This window comes from Biomphalaria glabrata, chromosome 9 (genome assembly GCF_947242115.1).
Source record: "Biomphalaria glabrata chromosome 9, xgBioGlab47.1, whole genome shotgun sequence".
NCBI classification, from domain to species: Eukaryota; Metazoa; Mollusca; class Gastropoda; family Planorbidae; genus Biomphalaria; species Biomphalaria glabrata.
In genome coordinates this window covers 9,269,101-9,290,069 of record NC_074719.1, presented here as the reverse complement: position 1 = coordinate 9,290,069, position 20,969 = coordinate 9,269,101, and the positions used below count along the sequence as shown (strand labels likewise).

Sequence of the window (20,969 nt, the reverse complement as noted above, 5' to 3'; positions counted from 1 at the left end):
TGATGAAACACCTCAGGTGCCTTTTCCAAACAATCAGACATGATGAAACACCTCAGGTCCCCCCTTCCAAACAATCAGACATGATGAAACACCTCAGGTGCCCCCTTCCAAACAATCAGACATGATGAAACACCTCAGGTGCCCCCTTCCAAACAATCAGACATGATGAAACACCTCAGGTGCCCCTTTCCAAACAATCAGACATGATGAAACACCTCAGGTGCTCCCTTCCAAACAATCAGACATGATGAAACACCTCAGGTGCCCCCTTCCAAACAATCAGACATGATGAAACACCTCAGGTCCCCCCTTCCAAACAATCAGACATGATGAAACACCTCAGGTGCCCCCTTCCAAACAATCAGACATGATGAAACACCTCAGGTGCTCCCTTCCAAACAATCAGACATGATGAAACACCTCAGGTGCACCCTTCCAAACAATCAGACATGATGAAACACCTCAGGTGCCCCCTTCCAAACAATCAGACATGATGAAACACCTCAGGTGCCCCCTTCCAAACAATCAGACATGATGAAACACCTCAGGTGCCCCCTTCCAAACAATCACACACGATGAACTCCTCAGGTGCCCCATTCCAAACAATCACACATGATGAAACACCTCAGGTGCCCCATTTTAAACAATCACACATGATGAAACACCTCAGGTGCCCCCTTCCAAACAATCAGACATGATGAAACACCTCAGGTGCCCCATTCCAAACAATCACACACGATGAACTCCTCAGGTGCCCCATTCGAAACAATCACACATGATGAAAGAGTTGGGGAAATACAAAATTTGTAAAAGTAATTATAGCTTTTGAGATCTAAACTTGACAGACAGATGGACGGACTGACATCTTAAAACAATAATGTCTATCCCTCCCCCCCCCCCCAAAAAAAAAGGAGGGGCCTTGAAAGCAAATAAAAGCATGTTATTTTACAGATCTTCATAAAAGATTGGCTCAGAGCAAATTAGCAAGCTGATTACTGTTATGACACAATTAAAAAAAAAACATGTGTGTGTGTTTTCCAAATATACACGTTCTAAAAATAGTCTCGGCTGTGTAACATGTATATTTGTTACATGTATTTTTGTTGTGTGTCTGTTTCCCAATAAAACTCAGGTAGATCTATATATACATTATTTTGACTTAAAGTTTATTGCACCACGTAAGCACTCTCATTAAACTCTATTTATAGAACACTCAGTTCCGAAAAAAGCACACAAGTAGCGTGGAGAAATCAACTAATTCTAACAACCGGCACGTGCTGAGGTATCCCATTTCATCTCTGCGTGCCAACTTTCTTTTCACTACTGACAGCCACTTTGACATGCCTGACAAGTGCAGTATGTTACAACAAAACAGAAAACCCCATTTCTTTTAGTTCTTGCCATGAGTCTTTCTTGTCTCTAGTGTTCATTCTTTGTTTCTCTATGTCTAGTTGAGCTCTCATCTTCGTCTTTGATAAAGTGCTTCATTCTTTAGTGCCAGTGAACTAAAATGGATTAACGCTCTAGTGCGAAGTGATTCAATTAAAAGTAGATCCTGATTATGACGTAAATTTTGAAGAAGTATTTTTGTTTTGTAAGGTCGAGAATGAAACTAGTTACGTTTTATAGTCACGTGACATCAATTTTTGTGAAATGCGCGGTGACATTGTTTTTGTTGTTGGTTGTGACAGCTCGTGCACAAGATATAGGTAAGTAAGCGTGATTAGGGTTTGAACCTAGTAGCAATGTCGTGATTAGGTTTGAACCTAGTAGCAATGTCGTGATTAGGTTTGAACCTAAAAGCAATGTCGTGATTAGGTTTGAACCTAAAAGCAATTTCGTGATTAGGTTTGAACCTAGTATCAATGTCGTGATTAGGTTTGAATCTAGTAGCAATGTCGTGATTAGGTTTGAACCTAGTAGCAATGTCATGACTAGGTTTGAACCTAGTAGCAATGTCCTGATTAGGTTTGAACCTAGTATCAATGACGTGGTTAGGTTTGAACCTAGTATAAATGTCGTGATTAGGTTTGAACCTAGTATCAATGTCGTGAGTAGGTTTGAACCTAGTATCAATGTCGTGGTTAGGTTTGAACCTAGTATCAATGTCGTGATTAGGTTTGAACCTAGTATCAATGTCGTGAGTAGGTTTGAACCTAGTATCAATGTCGTGGTTAGGTTTGAACCTAGTATCAATGTCGTGATTAGGTTTGAACCTAGTATCAATGTCGTGAGTAGGTTTGAACCTAGTATCAATGTCGTGGTTAGGTTTGAACCTAGTAGCAATGTCGTGAGTAGGTTTGAACCTAGTAGCAATGTCGTGAGTAGGCTTGAACCTAGTAGGTTGTCCTTTGGGTGAAGATTGATCATATGGTGTGTGGCATAAGCAGCATGATTACTTCAATGAGGGGATCGAGTTCGAGTTTCTAATTCGACATTTGATTCAGCTGAGTTTATTTTGCTGAGCGCGCATAGGCAGTAAAGAAGCTCTGGACGCTGTCTCTCAAACAGCCCTTTCCCTACCATCCTTCTCTACAAACAGAAATTGAGCATGCATTAGAGCATGAACATGGCGCCATACACAACCAATAATAATAATAACAGAACATTCATAAGTAGGAAGTGATAAAGGAACTACAATGAGTTTGGTTTCTCTTTAATGACCCTGGCAGCGACAGAGAATGAATACTCGTTCGTTTCTAGCTTAATAATAACACTGTCTCATAATATAAAAAAAAAATTAAATGAAAAAAAAAAAACAAAGAAAGTTTGGGAACCTTGGCTAGGACAATCAGCGTTTATGGAAGTTATATAAGATAACAATGTACCCCATTGTTACATCAACCGAGGGGATAATGACAACTGACCTCACAGATACCTTCAAGGCCCTTAATATTCATAAGAAGAATCTCGTTGCCTCCCAGAGGGCGGTACTGCTGTACTGCCACATCATCAGAAAACTCCTCAGTGGAAAGTGATAAAGGAACTACAATGAGTTTGGTTTCTCTTTAACCTTCAAGGCCCTTAATATTCATAAGAAGATTCTCGTTGCCTGTCAGAGGGCGGTACTGCAGACAGACCTGCCACAATTCCTCAGTGGAAAGTGATAAAGGGACTACAATAAATTTGGTTTCTCGACCCTGGCCGGTGCCAGAAAATGAATACGGGTTCGTTTCTCACAAAATAACAATAATAATAATATAAATAATAAGAATAATAATTCTTTTAAAATTTCCGATTTTTTTACATAGGGACAAGTTTGACGTAACTCAAAGCAGGTCATCTTTACCATTAAACAGAAGGCTTTTTCTCACGGCAATACAAGACCGAACTGTCAGTACTAAAATATGAAAAGCGTATCTTTCCGAAAAGCAGGTGGATGAGTCAATCGAATGCATAATGACAGGATGTTCATCTTGTCAGATTATGCATACCTGGGTCGCCATCACTAAGTACCCTAACCCTAACACATCATAAAAAAATCGGGTTTGAATCCTGGTGAAGACTGGGATTTTTACTTTCGGGATCTTAGGGCCACCCAGCTATCTATAATGGGTACCTAAAATTATATGTGGAAAGTAAAGATGGTTGGTCGTTGTGCTGGTCAAAAGACACCTTAGCTAACCGTTGGCCACAGAAACAGATGACCTTTACATCATCTGCCACATAGATCGCAAGGTCTGAAAGGGGAACTTTTACATTGACATCGCGGTAACACTATCTTACCGAACAAATAATGAAAACATTAGCATGAAAATAAATTGAGTATGTAAGTTAACTTAAATGCTAAAATCATATCATTATTGAAATAGCCGTGCAAGGACAGTTAACAAACTTCCGTAAGCTCTAGTTGTAATATGTTTTAGTCACTTCCTGTTCCAGATAACCAGACGCTGTCATGTCTGCCTGGTTACCATGGAGAGGATTGTAAACTCGAGTGTAGCACTGGCTGTAAGTTCTTGGAATGTGAGAAAACCAGCGGTGTGTGTGACGACGGATGTAAGGATGGCTACATCGGACACTTCTGTAATCAAAGTAAGTCTCTATGTTGATAAACCAAGATAGTTTTAGGATAAGCATTTATGATAAGTAGACTAGTAACGACGCGATCAACTGTTATATATATAAGTGACATTTTGAGAGTTTCCGTACTATCATTTGTATAAATACTTTTTGTAGAATTATTATGTATTAATGCAACATGAATGTGGTGAATACGTAATAGAATAATAAATAAATGAGATTCATAAAGATAAAATCTCAATTTGATTAGCAATTTAATTATCTGCAGAAAGTTCTTTTATTCAAAATATAATTACACAAATCTTTGGCGATAGTCAGTTTTTTAAAAGGAAAATACATAATGCATATCAGTTATATACAATGTAAACATCAATTTATAACATTAGCAAAAGCACAGTTAATTAGGCATATGGATGAAAATACTTTTACTGTTGGGCAGTGGCGTAGCTATGGTGGGGGAGAGGTTCCAAATTTGAAAATCCCCCCTGGCCCCTACTTGAGAGCAGGGGGGCCAAATGATTGTCCGAAATTTTGTTTTTACATTTAATATTACGCCATTATCTCATGTCATGATGTCGAATATCAAACTGCAGGGGTTCCTAAAGAGGTCAAGCCCCTTGGCCCTAAAATCCTTAGCTACACCACTGTTGTTGGGGGCCGCCACATAGAGGGAAACTGCATTAAAGGTTGTGGTCAAAAGGTTGAGAACCACTGCTATAGATATCATAAAAATAATAATTATATATAGTCATTCTAAATTATCTTATCTTATAACTGACATATATTCATTTTAAAAGAGTATTGTTCTTTCTCTAACTCTTGTTTTGAAATATCGGCAGCTTGTTCCAAACATTATTATGGCACCAATTGTTTGACCGTCTGCCCAACCAACTGTGCAGACGATGTGTGTTATCACGAGACCGGAAGTTGTACCAATGGCTGTAAACCTGGATATATTGGGGACCACTGTAATGACGGTGTGTATTAATATTGATTTTTGACCAGCAACTGTCAGGCTTGCATTCAGAGTTGTCAGTTAATAAAAATACAGGACAGTTCATCTTCTCAAGAATGATTCATAAGTATAGGCTAATTACGTATTGAATACATGCAATTATTTTTGAATTGAAGGACTAATTATAATGAAGATGAGATTCAATACATTAATATGTCAACATTAGGTATATAGTTCTACAAAACAAACATGACATGTTAACTCTTTCTCTCCTAACTGACGATACCAGCGTTGATTCCACCAGTATGTGGTAAATAATGACGGAGAGAAATAGTTAATGACTAAATCCATGATTATATTAATATTATAGTTCTGTACATTGTGATGTCATGTCATCGACCGGATAACTAATAAACAGCTACACCCGCTACTCATCTACATTGGTTCTGACTTAACGTTGCTGTGTATACTAACTCCAGATTCAACTCTAGCACTAGCCCCCCCCCCCCCACCCCTACCTGTGGAGACATTAAGTACCAAGTCGTAGTAACACGGTTCTACAAAACTATAACGGCGAATCGATAAACCCTTTGAAGTATGGAACTCAAATAGTACCCTAAGCAGAGGTAAATTAAACTGCACTACACTGAGACAGACAGAAAGCGCAAAAAAAAAAGAACAAACAGACAACAACGAAATTGCCGGAAAAAGACCAAGCAAAAATAAAAACAAACAATTTTTTTAACCTTCAAAACTGCGATGAATAGCCTACATCATAGCTGATACTGGTGCTACGCTACGGTGGAAATATTTGTTATCTGTTTATTTTGCCAGAAACACGTTTCCATGCTTCAATAAAACTTCCCGCAGAACAACGCTCCCCTGCCCCCCCCCAACACAATGTTCTGGTGCTCAAATTCTATAAGACCCCTGTCTGACTCGTTCATCTTTCAATCAAACGACCCGCAACCCCTTAAATACAAACACTTAAATAACGCATTTCTGGTTTGTTTGACCTAAACATGCAGACAGAGAAAGGGATGGGATGACAACATATAAGAATGGACAAGCATGTAAATGAAAGAGATTCTATTCAAGGCAAGAAAAAAAAAGAGACAAATGGAGAAAGACGGTTAACAGATCCTGTGTGGTGCCCCAATATTTCAAAAGACTAAGAGATAGGTGAAGGAAGGTGGTCAAAAGCTGAAACTTTGTAAAAAAAAAAAAAAAACAATTAAAAAATGGAATCCCTATTTTAGCATAAAAGTTGCACATAGTAGTTATAGACCAGCAAGGGAATAACGCAAATGTCTTGGGTTCGATTCCATTCTGTACGAACATTATATTTTTCAATGAGAAATATGAAAATTCTGTTTATTATATTTTTTTAACATAAAGTGGGATTAGATTTTATTATTCTTAATATATGGATGCATACATTTTGACTCCATTTTTTATTGTCACACTCCACTTTGAGAGTTTCTGTTATAGAGAATGTGAGGCGCACCCTCATAATTTTAAATCCGGACCTAAGGGCAGTGTCAGCACCCTGCTACGCCAATGTATATATGTTTGTGGGTTAGTCTTTGTGCACGCTTTCATATCAGCCTACTTTAAAAATTCCATTTTGTGCCTATTTAATTTTGTGTTTGCTTTCTTCACAGAATGTCCAGGGGGCTATTACGGAGAAAATTGTCTACTGACCTGTCCATCATCCTGTGCTAGTGGGGTCTGTTCACACATTACAGGACATTGTGCTGAAGGGTGTGTAGCCGGTTTCAAAGGCCCTCTTTGTGAAACACGTAAGCACAACACTTCTGAATATTGTGTAACAATGAAGATCTATTTTAACGAATGTTGTCTAATTAAAACAAGAAAACAAGTTCCCCTTTCAGACCTTGCGATCTATAGGGTAGGGAGCTCAGGATTTTAAGCTCATCTGTTTCTTTGTCCTACAGTTAACAAGCAGGGTGTCACGTGGCCAGCATAACGACCTACCGCCTTTACTTTCCCCAACTAAAGTCAGGTACCCATTAGAGTTGGATGGACTCAGGGTCACCATAAAAATCCCGAATTAAAAATTTCAGTCTTCACCAAGATACAACCCAGGACCCCAGGTTCGGAAGCCAAGCGCTTAACCACTCAGCCCCTTTTATTAAAAAGCATTTGAAAAAAAGGAATATATATTTTCTATCTGCTACCGAAAGTTTCATTTATTTATATACAAAAAAGAAATATACATGAAAAAAAACATACTAATATTCATAATCTCTATTAATTTTGTTGTAATTATAAAGTTATTATAATATTCATATATATATATATATATATATATATATATATATATATATATATATATATATATATATATATATATATATATATATATATATATATATATATATTGCTTTTTTGGTAAAAAATAATAGGTGCCGGTACTCAGTAGTTGATTGCCTAACTTTTAACTACTAAAAATTAATAATATACGTTAAAATACAAGAAAAGTTTCTTTTTTTCAAAAGGTGCCTGTACGCCGTATCGGTGCGTACCGTCACAAAAAAAACAACCTGTAAATATATGTGTAAATGTGTATAGACTTGGACATTAGAAAAATGTCCACATTTAGTGTTAGCGAATAGGCCTTGGCGATGTCTTATCACGCTCACATCTGCAATATTTTAATTTATTAAGATCTCTGCCTGGTATGGCAATATGAATATTAAAAATAAAAATAAATAAATTTCATAAAATCCAAAATGCTACTGGTAATGGCATTAGCAAAAAAAAAAACCCATTAAACTCCATTTGGGCAGCAGTTTGAAAAAGATTCATAAAAAAGCTAACAAGATTTTAGAAAATAAAAAAAAATCAACCTTTGGTCATACACCTTTGTGTATATAGACATAAACATCTCATAATGTATATGTTATGCAATAAATATGTTCCTAGTTCGTAAGCCCCAGAATTTAATTATTTAAAGATGTATACATATTTTGTTTATATCATAAACCTTTTTGGCTTCTCAGATTCTTACCATTGCAAGACTCAATGTTTCAAATACCTGTCATATTTCTAGATATAGTATTTTATGGGTAGACAAATTGTGTTTGAATCAGTTGTCACACCGGTGTATGAAGATAAATACAGACTCTCTTAAAAGCTCAAAACCAGAAACAATTTAATTCCATAAAATAGAAATACGAAATATTAATTTGATGTGTTGTTAATGCGCGCGAGTGTGTAAGCGTATTAAGCTCTTATGCAATAGAAGTTTGATTATTATAGTTTCCTTGTTTCAGCTTGTGAGACAGGAGCCTATGGAGAAAACTGTCACCTCTCCTGCCATAACAACTGTGACAACTATGAATGTGATCATATCTCTGGTGTTTGTAAACAATGCGTCAGTGGGTATTATGGCGATAGTTGTGATAAAGGTCAGTGATCGCAGTCAAACACGTACTGTGTAAGATTGTTTGATCTCATATGCATCGATGCCCTCTAGTAACACATTAAAATAAACACTATTGTGACACTAGTGACACATTGAAACAAACACACTAGTGAAAACACACTAGTGACACATTGAAACAAACACACTAGTGAAAACACACTAGTGACACATTGAAACAAACACACTAGTGAAAACACACTAGTGACACATTGAAACAAACACACTGATGTCTCATTGATACACTTAGGTGATAATTATATATATAAATACACACAAGCCATACGTTAATATACAATATTGATACATTAGTGAACACGAATCATATATTATAGATATAGCATAGATATACAATGATAAATACAAAGTGATACACTGATATAAATAAGTGATACACTGATATAAATAAGTGATACACTGATGTAAACAAATTATACACTGATATAAGCAAATGATACACTGATATAAACAAATGATACACTGATATAAGCAAATGATACACTGATATAAAAACGTGATACAACTGTTATAAACTAATGATACACTGACATAAACAAGTGATACAACTGATATAAACAAGTGATACACTGATATAAGCAAATGATACACTAATATAAACAAGTGATACAACTGATATAAACTAATGATACACTGATATAGACAAATGATACACTGATATAAACAAGTGATACAATTGATATAAACTAATGATACACTGATATAGACAAATGATACACTGATATAAACAAGTGATACAACTGATATAAACAAGTGATACAACTGATATAAACAAGTGATACAACTGATATAAACAAGTGATACAACTGATATAAACAAGTGATACAACTGATATAAACAAGTGATACAACTGATATAAACAAGTGATACAACTGATATAAACAAGTGATACACTGAAACAAACTAGTTTTACATTTATAACAATTCGATAACAACGTTATACACAAAGGGATATATTTAGTTCAAATAAATGATACTGATGTAACTCCTCCTTGACACCACTAACAGAATGTGAGTCCGGTTCTTATGGAGATAGCTGTCAATCGAACTGCTCCACCAATTGTCTCAACAGCGAATGCCATCACATAACAGGAGAATGTAAAGACTGTGTTACAGGACTTCAGGGTCACTACTGCGATGAAGGTAAAGCTTACCTCGTAACTTAGCAATCTATTCAGAACAATAAAAATGACCCTATTTTCATTGTTGGGAAGTTTTTTTCTGTCATATTATCTACAGACTAACAATTATCTTATCTTTAAAAAAAAAAAAAAAAAAAAAAAGATGTTACTTGAAAAAAAGATGTCTACATCCTATAATTCTAGTGTTGCATAATTATTCATAGTCGATGACAATACACGAATTAATCCAAAAATTAACCAATTAGCTAATCAGTTAGTACTAATCTATTAATTTTGTTTGATATGACAGAAAGGGAGTTAAAACCTGACTTATCTTTTACAATAAGTGGCAATAAATTAGCGGTTCGTTCCCTTTAATAAGCTTTTGCTTTTGTTTTTTTGCTAGTTTGTTTTTTAATGGCTTCCCAGCTCTTTCCAGTCCACTAGGCTTCATCTAGTACACTGCGTCGCCATGTTCTTTTTGGTCTTCCACTACATCTTGTGCCATGGGGGTTCCACTCTAAGGCCTGTCTAGCTCTGTTGTTGGTATCTTTTCTAAGGGTGTGACCAATCCATCTCCACTTCCTCCCTAAGGCCTGTATAGCTCTGTTGTTGGTATCTTTTCTAAGGGTGTGACCAATCCATCTCCACTTCCTCCCTAAGGCCTGTCTAGCTCTGTTGTTGGTATCTTTTCTAAGGGTGTGACCAATCCATCTCCACTTCCTCTCTAAGACCTGTCTAGCTCTGTTGTTGGTATCTTTTCTAAGGGTGTGACCAATCCATCTCCACTTTCTCCCTAAGGCCTGTCTAGCTGTGTTGTTGGTATCTTTTCTAAGGGTGTGACCAACCCATCTCCACTTTCTCCCTAAGGCCTGTCTAGCTCTATTGTTGGTATCTTTCTAAGGGTGTGACCAATCCATCTCCACTTTCTCTCTAAGGCCTGTCTAGATCTATTGTTGGTATCTATTTAAGGGTGTGACCAATTCATCTCCACTTTCTCTCTAAGGCCTGTCTAGATCTATTGTTGGTATCTATTTAAGGGTGTGACCAATTCATCTCCACTTTCTCTCTAAGGCCTGTCTAGATCTATTGTTGGTATCTATTTAAGGGTGTGACCAATCCATCTCCACTTTCTCTCTAAGATCTGCATCTCTATATTTCTCTGTTCACCCATCTTGAAACTTTTAAAAGAATTCATAAAATGTACTTTAGCAAGTTTAGTACATACACATCAATAGCTAAGTGACTTGTAAGGGATCTAACGATAAATCTATTGCAGATTGTGACGATGGTTTCTATGGAGACAAGTGTACCAATGTCTGCTCATCTGACTGTGTAGAGAATAAATGCGATCCTGTGACTGGTGTCTGTAAAAGCTGCCCAATCGGATCTAAAGGAGATTTATGTGACAAAGGTAGCCAAGTTGTAATGGATTACATCATTAATTAAGACTTGAGTGAATCCTTTTTTTAAAAAACATTTTTCAATAAACTTACAAACTCTTCATGGGTTCAACGTGGAAACTGGACACTAGGTGGACACGGATGTCGAAATCGGCTCTAACGATCTTCCCAGTAATATGAAACTGTAATTTTTTTTCTTTGTGTAAAAAATATTAGCTAATGAACCACACGGGGATAACTCTGAATTGACCATTATAATTTTTCAAAATATATGCATCTTAAAAGTAAATCTGGTCTTGAGATCTATATTATAATAATAATAATAATAATTTTATTTATAAAGCGCTGTTAACAAACAAAATGTAGGCTCAAGGCGCTGTAACAACATTACAAACAAAAACACGAGAGTTGAAATGACAGTTAATCTAAAAAAGTTTTAAACAGATAGGTCTTAATGTTCTTCTTAAAAGTGGTGTAGCATTCTAAACACATGCCAGGTCTAAATGCGGCCTAAATGCGGCCTTATGTGTACATGAGATCATTAGAAATTGAAATGAGTTTTGTTGTGATTATTTAAGTACAAAAGTATGTATACTGGTGTACAATACTGTACAAATGATTTAAGGCCAGAGAGATTCACTTAGATATGTACTAATTGATGTGTCCAAATGTAGTCTAGAAGTTTTGCTGTATTTCTGTTTGTAGAATGTGACAAGGGTACTTATGGTCAAGGTTGTCTTCAACTGTGTTCTGTCAGGTGTACCAACCTAACATGTGATCGAAAAACAGGACGATGCCAAGTTGGTTGTGTTGATGGTTTCTATGGAGATATGTGTGAAAAAGGTATTTGTTTTATTTTCAACTAATACAAACTGTTCTTCTTCTAGCCAGCTTTTTTGCTGCTGAGCTGTGTGCTTTTTTGCAGACTATGCCTAGGAAAAATAGTGTGCTGCTTTCTTCAGTTGTTCAGCACTGCCGTACAGGGTGTTGGTTATGTTAGGCTGTAGTGGAAGTAGGGTCTGCCTAAGGAGGGTTAGGAAGGGGCATTCAAAGAGGATCTGGTTTACGGTTTCATTAGGGTGGGTGCAGTGTCTACAAAGGGGGAGTTGTGTGGAATTTATTGTGTTCAGATGGTAATTTAATAGAGGTGTGTGTCCTGTTCTTATTTGGAAAATTGTAGATTGTTCTTTGCGGGGGAGGAAGTTAATACTGTCCAGTTTGTTAGGCGTAGTCATTTCTCTGTACATGGCTCTGCCTGTGTTTCCTATTGCCCATTAGTTGAGCCACTCCTTTATGTGATTGTTGACTAACATTGATCTTAGGGTGAGGTAGTTAACAGGTCTATCTGGACATTATCTGGTTGTTCCATAGATGATCCTGCCTTTGATAGTTTATCTGCCTTTTCATTTCTCATGATGCCAATGTGTCCAGGGATCCAGTGTGATATTGATATTTAATTTTGATATCATCTGATGGATTATCACAATTAGTGTTGTTACCTCTCTTGGGCTGTTTGAGGTGCTGCTGTTAAGTGCTTGCAGAGTAGATTGGGAGTCTGTAAAGACAACAATATCTGATGGTGGTTGCACTCCTTCATATAATTAGTTTTCCACTGTATATAGTGCTATGGTAATTGCCTCAATTTCGGCTTGGAAGTTTGAGCAGTAATCACCATAGGGTGCACTTATTTCAAAGTGTTTTTTTTTTTTTTGGGGGGGGGGGAAGACCAGAAAGGCACCAAGACCAGCACTGATGGTGGCTTTGAAGGCCGATATGATTTAACTTGAATCTAGTCAGCACTGGATATTTCTCTGTAGTCCAAATTAAGAGGTCATCTGCGTAAAGTGCCTTATTGACCGAAAAGAGGTCCGAGAGGTCATTCATGAAGATTAGAAAGAGGGTGCAGCTAAGGGGCTGTTACAAAACGTATCTATCTATCTATCTATCTATCTATCTATCTATCTAATCTTAGTCTATATATATTCATCTATCTACCTTTTTTCTTTCTTTCTTCTATTCTTTGTTTCTTCTTGTTTTTCTTCCATTAATCTATAAATGTATATCAAAAATGCTTGGGCCAATTAATAAAACATTATAACAAATAATTATTTATAACTTAATATATTTGTTTGCTTTACTTTATTATATAGGTTAGTGGCGTCACTAAGCTTCGTATTTCCCGGTGTGGCCCTCACCCGCCGCACTCCCTATACTAGTTTCGCCGCTGATGTATGTTATAGACATTCTGAAAATCTTCACCTCTCCACCGAACTCGGTTCTGAGCAGCTTTCTTCATCTGCTCCCATGTCATTCCGGTATTCACAGCTTCACTGATGACTGACCTCTTTCAGGTTTGCTTGGGCCTGCCCACTTTCTTCTTTCTTTGCCAAATCCAATCCTTGCAACATTGGTAGCTGGTTTTCGCAAGGGTGTTCTATCCAGCTCTATTTTCGCAAGGGTGTTCTATCCAGCTCTATTTTCGCCTTTTGATGTCTTGGGCTATGTTTTTTTTGTCTCGTTCTCTCCGACAAATAGACAGTTGTTTTCTTTTTTGCCCACTTATTACTAATATTCGACGTTGGCATCTGTTAACAAAGTCTGGAGTTTTTCCATATTTGTTTCAATGACTCTCCATGTCTCTGAGCTGAACAGAAGGACAGACTGTATCAGGAAATATATTTTTTTGTTTTACTAAATAGAATGTGCGAAAGGTACCTTTGGTCCACGATGCAGTAAATCTTGTCCAGGTGGCTGTCAGAACTCTGTGTGTGATCATGTGACCGGAAACTGTACACTTGGATGTTTGCCAGGATACCAAGGTCGTTTATGCAATGAAAGTAAGTATGTTAAGTTAACAAATAGTACCAGAACATTGTCTTGTATTCCAAAGTTTAGGAATAAATGAAATATTTACGTGACTAGACTAACCCATTAGCGACCTGCTTATTTTGACTCACTTGTCGCACACAAAACCATTGTCCGAAGGAGGTCTCTGTACGTTCAATTTTCGTCTTCGACGCCTGCTTTCATATTGGACTTTTATTTTGGGACTCATAAGGCCCCACATGTTTGCCTCTGACCTTAGTGAGATCTGTTTCAGAGACCTTTCAGAGACTTTCTGCTTCCAGCTGATTTTCTTGATGTCTCTAAGGACAAAATGGCGCCAGAGTTGACGTTTCTTAGACACACACACCACTCCATACCACTGCCATGAATAGGGCTGCAGCTTTGTTGGAAGAAATGGCAATTGATGAGCCTCTGAGCCTATTAAACATGATTAGAGTTGATAAAGGCTTATTCCTTGTTCCATATGCTAGGACAAATTCGTACAAATGCTCCATCTTCCCTAGTGCCATTAGAGCATGGAATGGGTTGCCTGAGCTAGCCAGGAAAACCAGTGACTTGGCAGAATTTAAGTCATTGGTTAACATGCATGACAAGATGCATAACGCGTAGGACGTAATCATCTTCCTTTTATAAGTAACGTCTGTATTTTATAAGATAATATAAGATAAGCTTGTTCAAAAAAGATCGCCATTGGCATGCTATTATCCTCCACACGAGATAGGTGTTCAAACCAGTGAAGCGGGTAATTGGTGCCTCTAAATAGAGAAATGGTAAAAACATTTTCTACTTGATATTGTAGGAAGAAATTCTTTGAATATGTTAGAGAGAGGATTGGCTGGTCAAATTTTCAAATAAAACTAAAAGATCGTGAGACCATTTCTTTTTTCTGAAGACTGTGCCTAGCGGCTACCTTGCGTGTAGGAATTGACCAGGTTGGAGGTCAAGCTGTGTGCATGTCAGCTATGTTCAAAATATGGGTCATTGTTTGTTTTGTCGTTGCTGTTGTTGGTGTTGTTGTTTTTGTGAGGCTCAGACCTAAACTTGAGGAAGCTCTTGAAGAGATATATTAGTAAGTAAATAGTGGTCAACCCCCTAACCCAAAATAAAAAATATCGGGGTCATAGAACGTTGACCTTTTGGTCAGTAACTGTTCCTTGTTCACTGTACTTAAAATGTAACATTTTTGTTAGTCAAGCAATTCTATAACTCGAATGCTTTGTACACGTGATTTATATTTTATATGAATTTTGTATAATACCAAAGTAGTAAATATGTTTCGGGATAATAAGTTTAACGAAAATTGTACCTAACACTGTAACTTTTCAGTGCGTTATTGTAAAGGCACCACAGTACCTGCAGTTGTTCCATTACTTTGAGAGATAGAAAGTTTAATGGATACACAACGCTCAACAACAAAAATCCCTGACAATTACATGACTTAAACACAATATATACACATTCATAATTCTCTTTGCTTTTGTGCTCAGGACAGAGAAAATAGCCTGGATAACTACACTAGTATTTAGCGAAGTTAGTTATAATAGAAATAAAAACGATGCTAAAATGTACATGATAGTCTTCTCAATACAATGTGGCAAATTTCAGCTTGTATGCTGGGTTACTATGGCGACCGATGTGAACTTATCTGCCCCAAGAACTGTGCCGGCAGTGAATGTCACCACGAGACGGGGCAATGTTTGAAAGGATGCAAGGGGAACTACTGGGGATTGGATTGCTCATCCAGTGAGTATCATAGAATTTTAACGATTACCTCCCTTTGATGCTTTCGCCCTTTTTGTTTTCTTGCGATTTTCTATATTGTAACGTACCCTAAACGTTTCGTTGATTGCCTAAACAAAGTTTACATTTAATAAGAGGGTAACTATGGAAAAAATGCTAATTATTTCTGTTGCGTAGTATATCATTCATCGTCATCTTCGTTACCTATCAAACTCAGTAAAACAGAAAGCTCTTTCTCTTTTTGTTCTCACAGCATGTAAAATTGGTTACTTTGGAGTCGGTTGCAAGACTGTATGTCCCAAAAATTGTGAGTCAGCAGTGTGTCATTATGAAACAGGGAACTGTCTTAATGGATGCAAGGACAACTTTTGGGGAAGTGATTGCAGTTTATGTAAGTAGCTTGTAGTACTTTACAATAAAAATACCTGTACAAGATACTTTCATAGTAATAACTATTTCTATTTTAATCTCTCCGATCAAATGCTATTCCCACAGGATAGTTTGGTTGTACGAAGCTTATATCCACTAATGCCGTCTAGTACACATTTAAAACACTTAATTTCTCTCACTACCCATTCTCAAGTTTAAACTTTGAACTATAATTCATTTTTTTCTAACTAAACATGAATCAATGAACAAAACAACTACAATTAGATCATTAGATAGTTGTAATTGATACATCTTGTTTGATGTCAAAAGAGGGAATTAAATCTTCCAGTATTAAGAAATATGACTGTAAACGTGAAGTTTTTCCTATATATATATATATATATATATATATATATATATATATATATATATATATATATATATATATATATATATATATATATATATATTTATTTATTTATTTATTTATTTATTTATTTATTTATATATATTGCTTTATATATGTCAGATTTACCATTAAATACACATATTTGTTTACACCAGCTGGAGATTTCAACGATAATTCAGCTGATGAGAAACGCAAATTTTATAAAGGTCTCTCAGGTTAGTTTTAATGTTTATAGAACCATACTTTCATAACTGATCGACTCACATACAGAAGCTCTAGTGTCTAAATTTTGCGTTGATTTCCACTTATTGTATTTTCTGTATCTGAGGAATGTCTCGTGTTTGTATGTTTCGTATCCTGGAGATTATTTTGAACTTATGATTAAAGGCTTGATATCGAGTCATATATTATTTCTTTGTATTAAGCATTGATATATAATTTTTATTACAAAATAAATATAGGCATGTCCACATCTACTGATACAGATATAGATAATTAGATACATAGTACTAATACTGATATATATGCCTATAATTAATTAATTTAATTATTGTCCAGCTGAAAGCCGCAGTGTCCTGCTATATCTACTCATGCATGAGTACGACCGGACTTTAGAACGAGCTCAGGTGGAAATTAAGCGAGGGCGTCGACAAAGGGAGGAACTAAGGCACTTACTAGGAGACCCCTCCTGATGAGCATTCTTCGTGCCAATGAAGAGCTTTAAATATATATATATATATATGAATGTCACATTAATATAAGTTTCGTGTGTGTGTGCCTGTGTGTGTGTGTGTGTTTCAATCATAGTGACCGTGTAACATTTTGTGATGCTCTTTTATTAAGATTCATGTGTAAATTAAATCATTGAAATTAAAAGAAATTAAACAATGCGATTTGTGTTCACATTTGTTTTTATTTATTTAAGGTTTCTAATTGACGAGGTTAAATGTTTTATTCTAATCAATGTCAAGGTCACTTGCATTTAAGAAACATTAGTTTACTTCACACGCATAAGAGCTTAGGACATATATATATATATATTACTTTGTTTAAAATTGCACAAGAGTTATCTCTAACTTCTAGATACATAACTTCTCAACACTGCCTGCTTTCTGTACTGCGGATACACCTTATAGTTAGACATTTATCGCTATTTATAGTTACTCATTAATCTCCAGTAAATATTTACTTGTTTTAATTACTGCACTAACCGAACTTATATTTCGATATAAGAAATATGCATTGGAGTTTTTCACGACAGATTTAAAGACAAGAATGGGCTCTTAATTTGCAAGTTCTTATTACATTCTTTAAGCAACAAATGCAGTCCTCGGGTTACGTCTGTCCCTTGTTTCGACGTAAGTGGTTTTGGGTCGTAAACTTCTTGAAGATAGATAAGCCGATATGGAGGAATCTAGGAGACAATAAGGCAATCTAATGGAAAACTTAAGAAAAGAAAAGAGGAAGTTTGGCAGCTTTTCCTAAATAAATAAATGAAGAAAAAATTTTAATGACACATTATTAAAAGGTCATTGATGCCAACTTAATAATATTAATTTCTTTTCACGGCAAGTGTCAAAAGTTTGATATTTAAACTTAATGTTATAAAGTGCACTTAATTTTTTAAATAAAATTAAACTTCATAGGTAATCAACATTTTATACCGTCTATACACCAGATACACTGAATAGTTAGGTATTTATATTTTCCCCTAAAGATAATAAATCCCCAATAAGTAAGAACGAAGTGGTAAGCAGATAGAAGGACTCGAAGCGCGCACCACACGACCTCTAGTGTACAGTGCTGCCAACGAAACGTCCCAATACTACGTCATAATTACAACTTCAAAATGTAAAGGTTATTTTTTTAAAGCGAGAATTCCAGTGAATAAAATTTAGAGTTAAATGAAGCGTGGGAAGTGGTCCAGAAGTTCCAGAGATCGAATCCGGCAAGTTGTCATCCTAAGCGGAAGTTTGGCCAAGACGTGATAATCTTTGTTTTTCTGGCTACCCGGTCGTCCGGTATTCCCGCTGGACTGCTGGTCAGGCGTCTCGATCGTCCCTGGTTCATACCCTGACCACTGTCATCCCCCGTCGTCCTTTGGAGGTTTGAACTAGGACGTAGAGTGTCTTCAACTCTGAAGTAACATCCGAAACATGTAAGCCGTTTTACAAACATTTTACAATAACATTTTACAAACAACATTTTTACAAACAAGATTTTACAAACATTTTACAAACATTTTGCAAGACCTGAAACTTACATGGCATTTGTCATAACTTCTCTGTTACCTTAAGGCGCAATTTTTAAACAATTTCTACAAACCTTTAGATTTATCTTAAAATCACGACATAAAATGAACTCGTGTACATGTTCTTAATAAACCCACATTCCTGTGATATATTGTTCCCTGAATTAAATGCATGTATTCAAATATTTAAAAAGGCACGTATTATAGATCTACATACTTTTTTTTTTAATTCAATACCAAAAAATATCAAGTGAATAGAAAAAGTTAAATAAATCTCTTTTAAATGGTAATCGATCGCTGCTATGCCAGATCAGCGTGAAGTTATGTTTACAGTACAAGGTGTGGACCAGGATAGACTATTCATACCTCGCGATATCTGGATTCTTTCTTCATATAACCTGCAGGCATGATTGAGTGTATCCCAATGCATCGATTGAATAACTAAATAGGACTTCTATACCTCAAAGAAAAACCAGGAATCAAAACGACTGAGATGAACAATGTCTTGAATGGAATATGTTTATTTTAATACATATTTCATTTTGTCTTTTCAAAAGTGTCCCTATTGATTTCTTATATTTGCTTAAACTCAAATGTCTCTTTAAAATTTAATAAGGTCTTTTAAAACATATCAAAAGTAAGAAGTCAAAAGTGTAAATACACAACTATAATATTTGAAGGGGCCATTATATCATATTTTAGCTAAACATTGCTCTTTGTCAATCAAATGTATAGGATTAAAATATATTTTTACTTTTGACACTGAATTATCAACTTAAGTTCCTTTAGTATAACTGTGCCATGTGGTTTAATAATGTGTGAGATCGATAACATTGTGTATTAATCAATGTGTTGGCCTGAATTGATATGGCAAATATCTGAGCACAACAATGTGTAGAATGTGTGGAATTGCCAATGTCTGGGATCCATAGCTAATGTGCGACATCTATATAATAATAATATCTTAATGACTAAGATTGATATACATGCTGACTATTTCAATGTAAAGAGTTAATAAAGTGTGCGATAATTGTGGGGGAGGCTGAGAATGTGTGGGTGATGTAGTGTGAGAGTCAACTAATGTACACTTATATATAAATTGATCATTTGTGGGATTTTAGAATAGCTTTAAATTGTCTACGTATTACGTGTATCTCTAGATACAATATTTTAATATGAGAACAATGAATTCACTATAGAGAACAAATGATAGGAAGGATTGTTTTGAGGAAATCTGTAAAATAGTTTGTTCCCCTCTTCCAGTGTTGCTTGCCGGAGTTGTGGAATCACAGAGTCGATGGTTCGTGACTTGTCAGAACTGTCCATTATTTCTCTATAGTTATGTCATCGTATTCTCACATTAAAATACAGTACTGCCAATATATATGTAACATGTATACTTCATTCACTGGTTCAGCAGCAGGGCCGGTCTTAGGCAGTGGGCCCCGCGCTTTCATAGGCCCGGCGCTAATTCAGGGTGTAATTATTAAATTGCAAAATATATACGAAAAACTCCTGGAAATCTCCTGACTTTATTAAAATCTCCTGAAAACTCTTTAAAATCTCCAGAAAAATAGACAAAATTGTCATTTGTGAGTGCCATTAATTATGGAAGACGCCAATCCTACGCGTGATAAAAGGACAAAAGGCATTGTCAGCTTTCATGTAATAATCGGAAGTTCCAATACTTTATTTACTTTTATAGTCACTAGCATATAAATATGCTATTGGTTACAAGGCTCGTAAAGTACAGATCGCAATTTTTAACTTAGTCAAGTCTTATACAAAATCTTAATTTTCACTTATTATCCTTATTCCCACAGAGACTAGGCCCCGCGCAATCAGTTTCGCATAGGGCCCCACAATTGCTAGGACCGGTCCTGTTCAGCAGATTTAAATTTGTTATTAGTTTTACGTTTATAACTCATAATTAATAATGATAAGCTTATATTAAGATATCATCAGACATATTTATTTATTTAGAATTGATATGATTAGTATCAAACTATCTATATTATAAAGTAGAATGTGAGGAGTATGTATGTATGTATGTATGTATGTATGTATGTTACTTATAGACATCAAAACCGCTTGACCAATCTTGATAAAACTAGGCAGGAATGTTCCTTGGGTACCAACTTAGACCTTAGTGAATGTATTGTAGCCCTAAAACAAATGTAAGACCCTCAAAAAAAATAAAGTTGTCCGACTCTATTACAGCTATAGTATTTTATGGATCTAGGCCATGTCTACAATGTTGACATGAGAAAGATAGAAAGGATTTAGACCTAGATCTAATTTTAAGAAATACACTTTGCGCAGATAGTTTTTTACTTTGACACATGAAAAGACAAAAGAAGATCCATTGATTTCATTATATAATAA

At 35.8% G+C, this 20,969-nt stretch overlaps 1 protein-coding gene across 1 annotated transcript; it reads left to right on the top strand.

Moving 5' to 3' along the window:
- Positions 1 to 1,326: 1,326 nt before the first annotated feature.
- LOC106071119 (multiple epidermal growth factor-like domains protein 10) lies at positions 1,327 to 17,219 on the top strand. The gene is made up of 13 exons (XM_013231156.2): positions 1,327 to 1,709; positions 3,883 to 4,035; positions 4,863 to 5,000; positions 6,643 to 6,780; positions 8,278 to 8,412; positions 9,453 to 9,587; positions 10,845 to 10,979; positions 11,674 to 11,811; positions 13,668 to 13,805; positions 15,421 to 15,558; positions 15,809 to 15,946; positions 16,489 to 16,548; positions 16,892 to 17,219. The coding sequence occupies exons 1-13, from the start codon at positions 1,607 to 1,609 to the stop codon at positions 17,023 to 17,025; spliced, it is 1,683 nt and encodes a 560-aa protein (XP_013086610.2). The 5' UTR covers positions 1,327 to 1,606; the 3' UTR covers positions 17,026 to 17,219.
- The last annotated feature ends 3,750 nt before the right edge of the window (positions 17,220 to 20,969 follow it).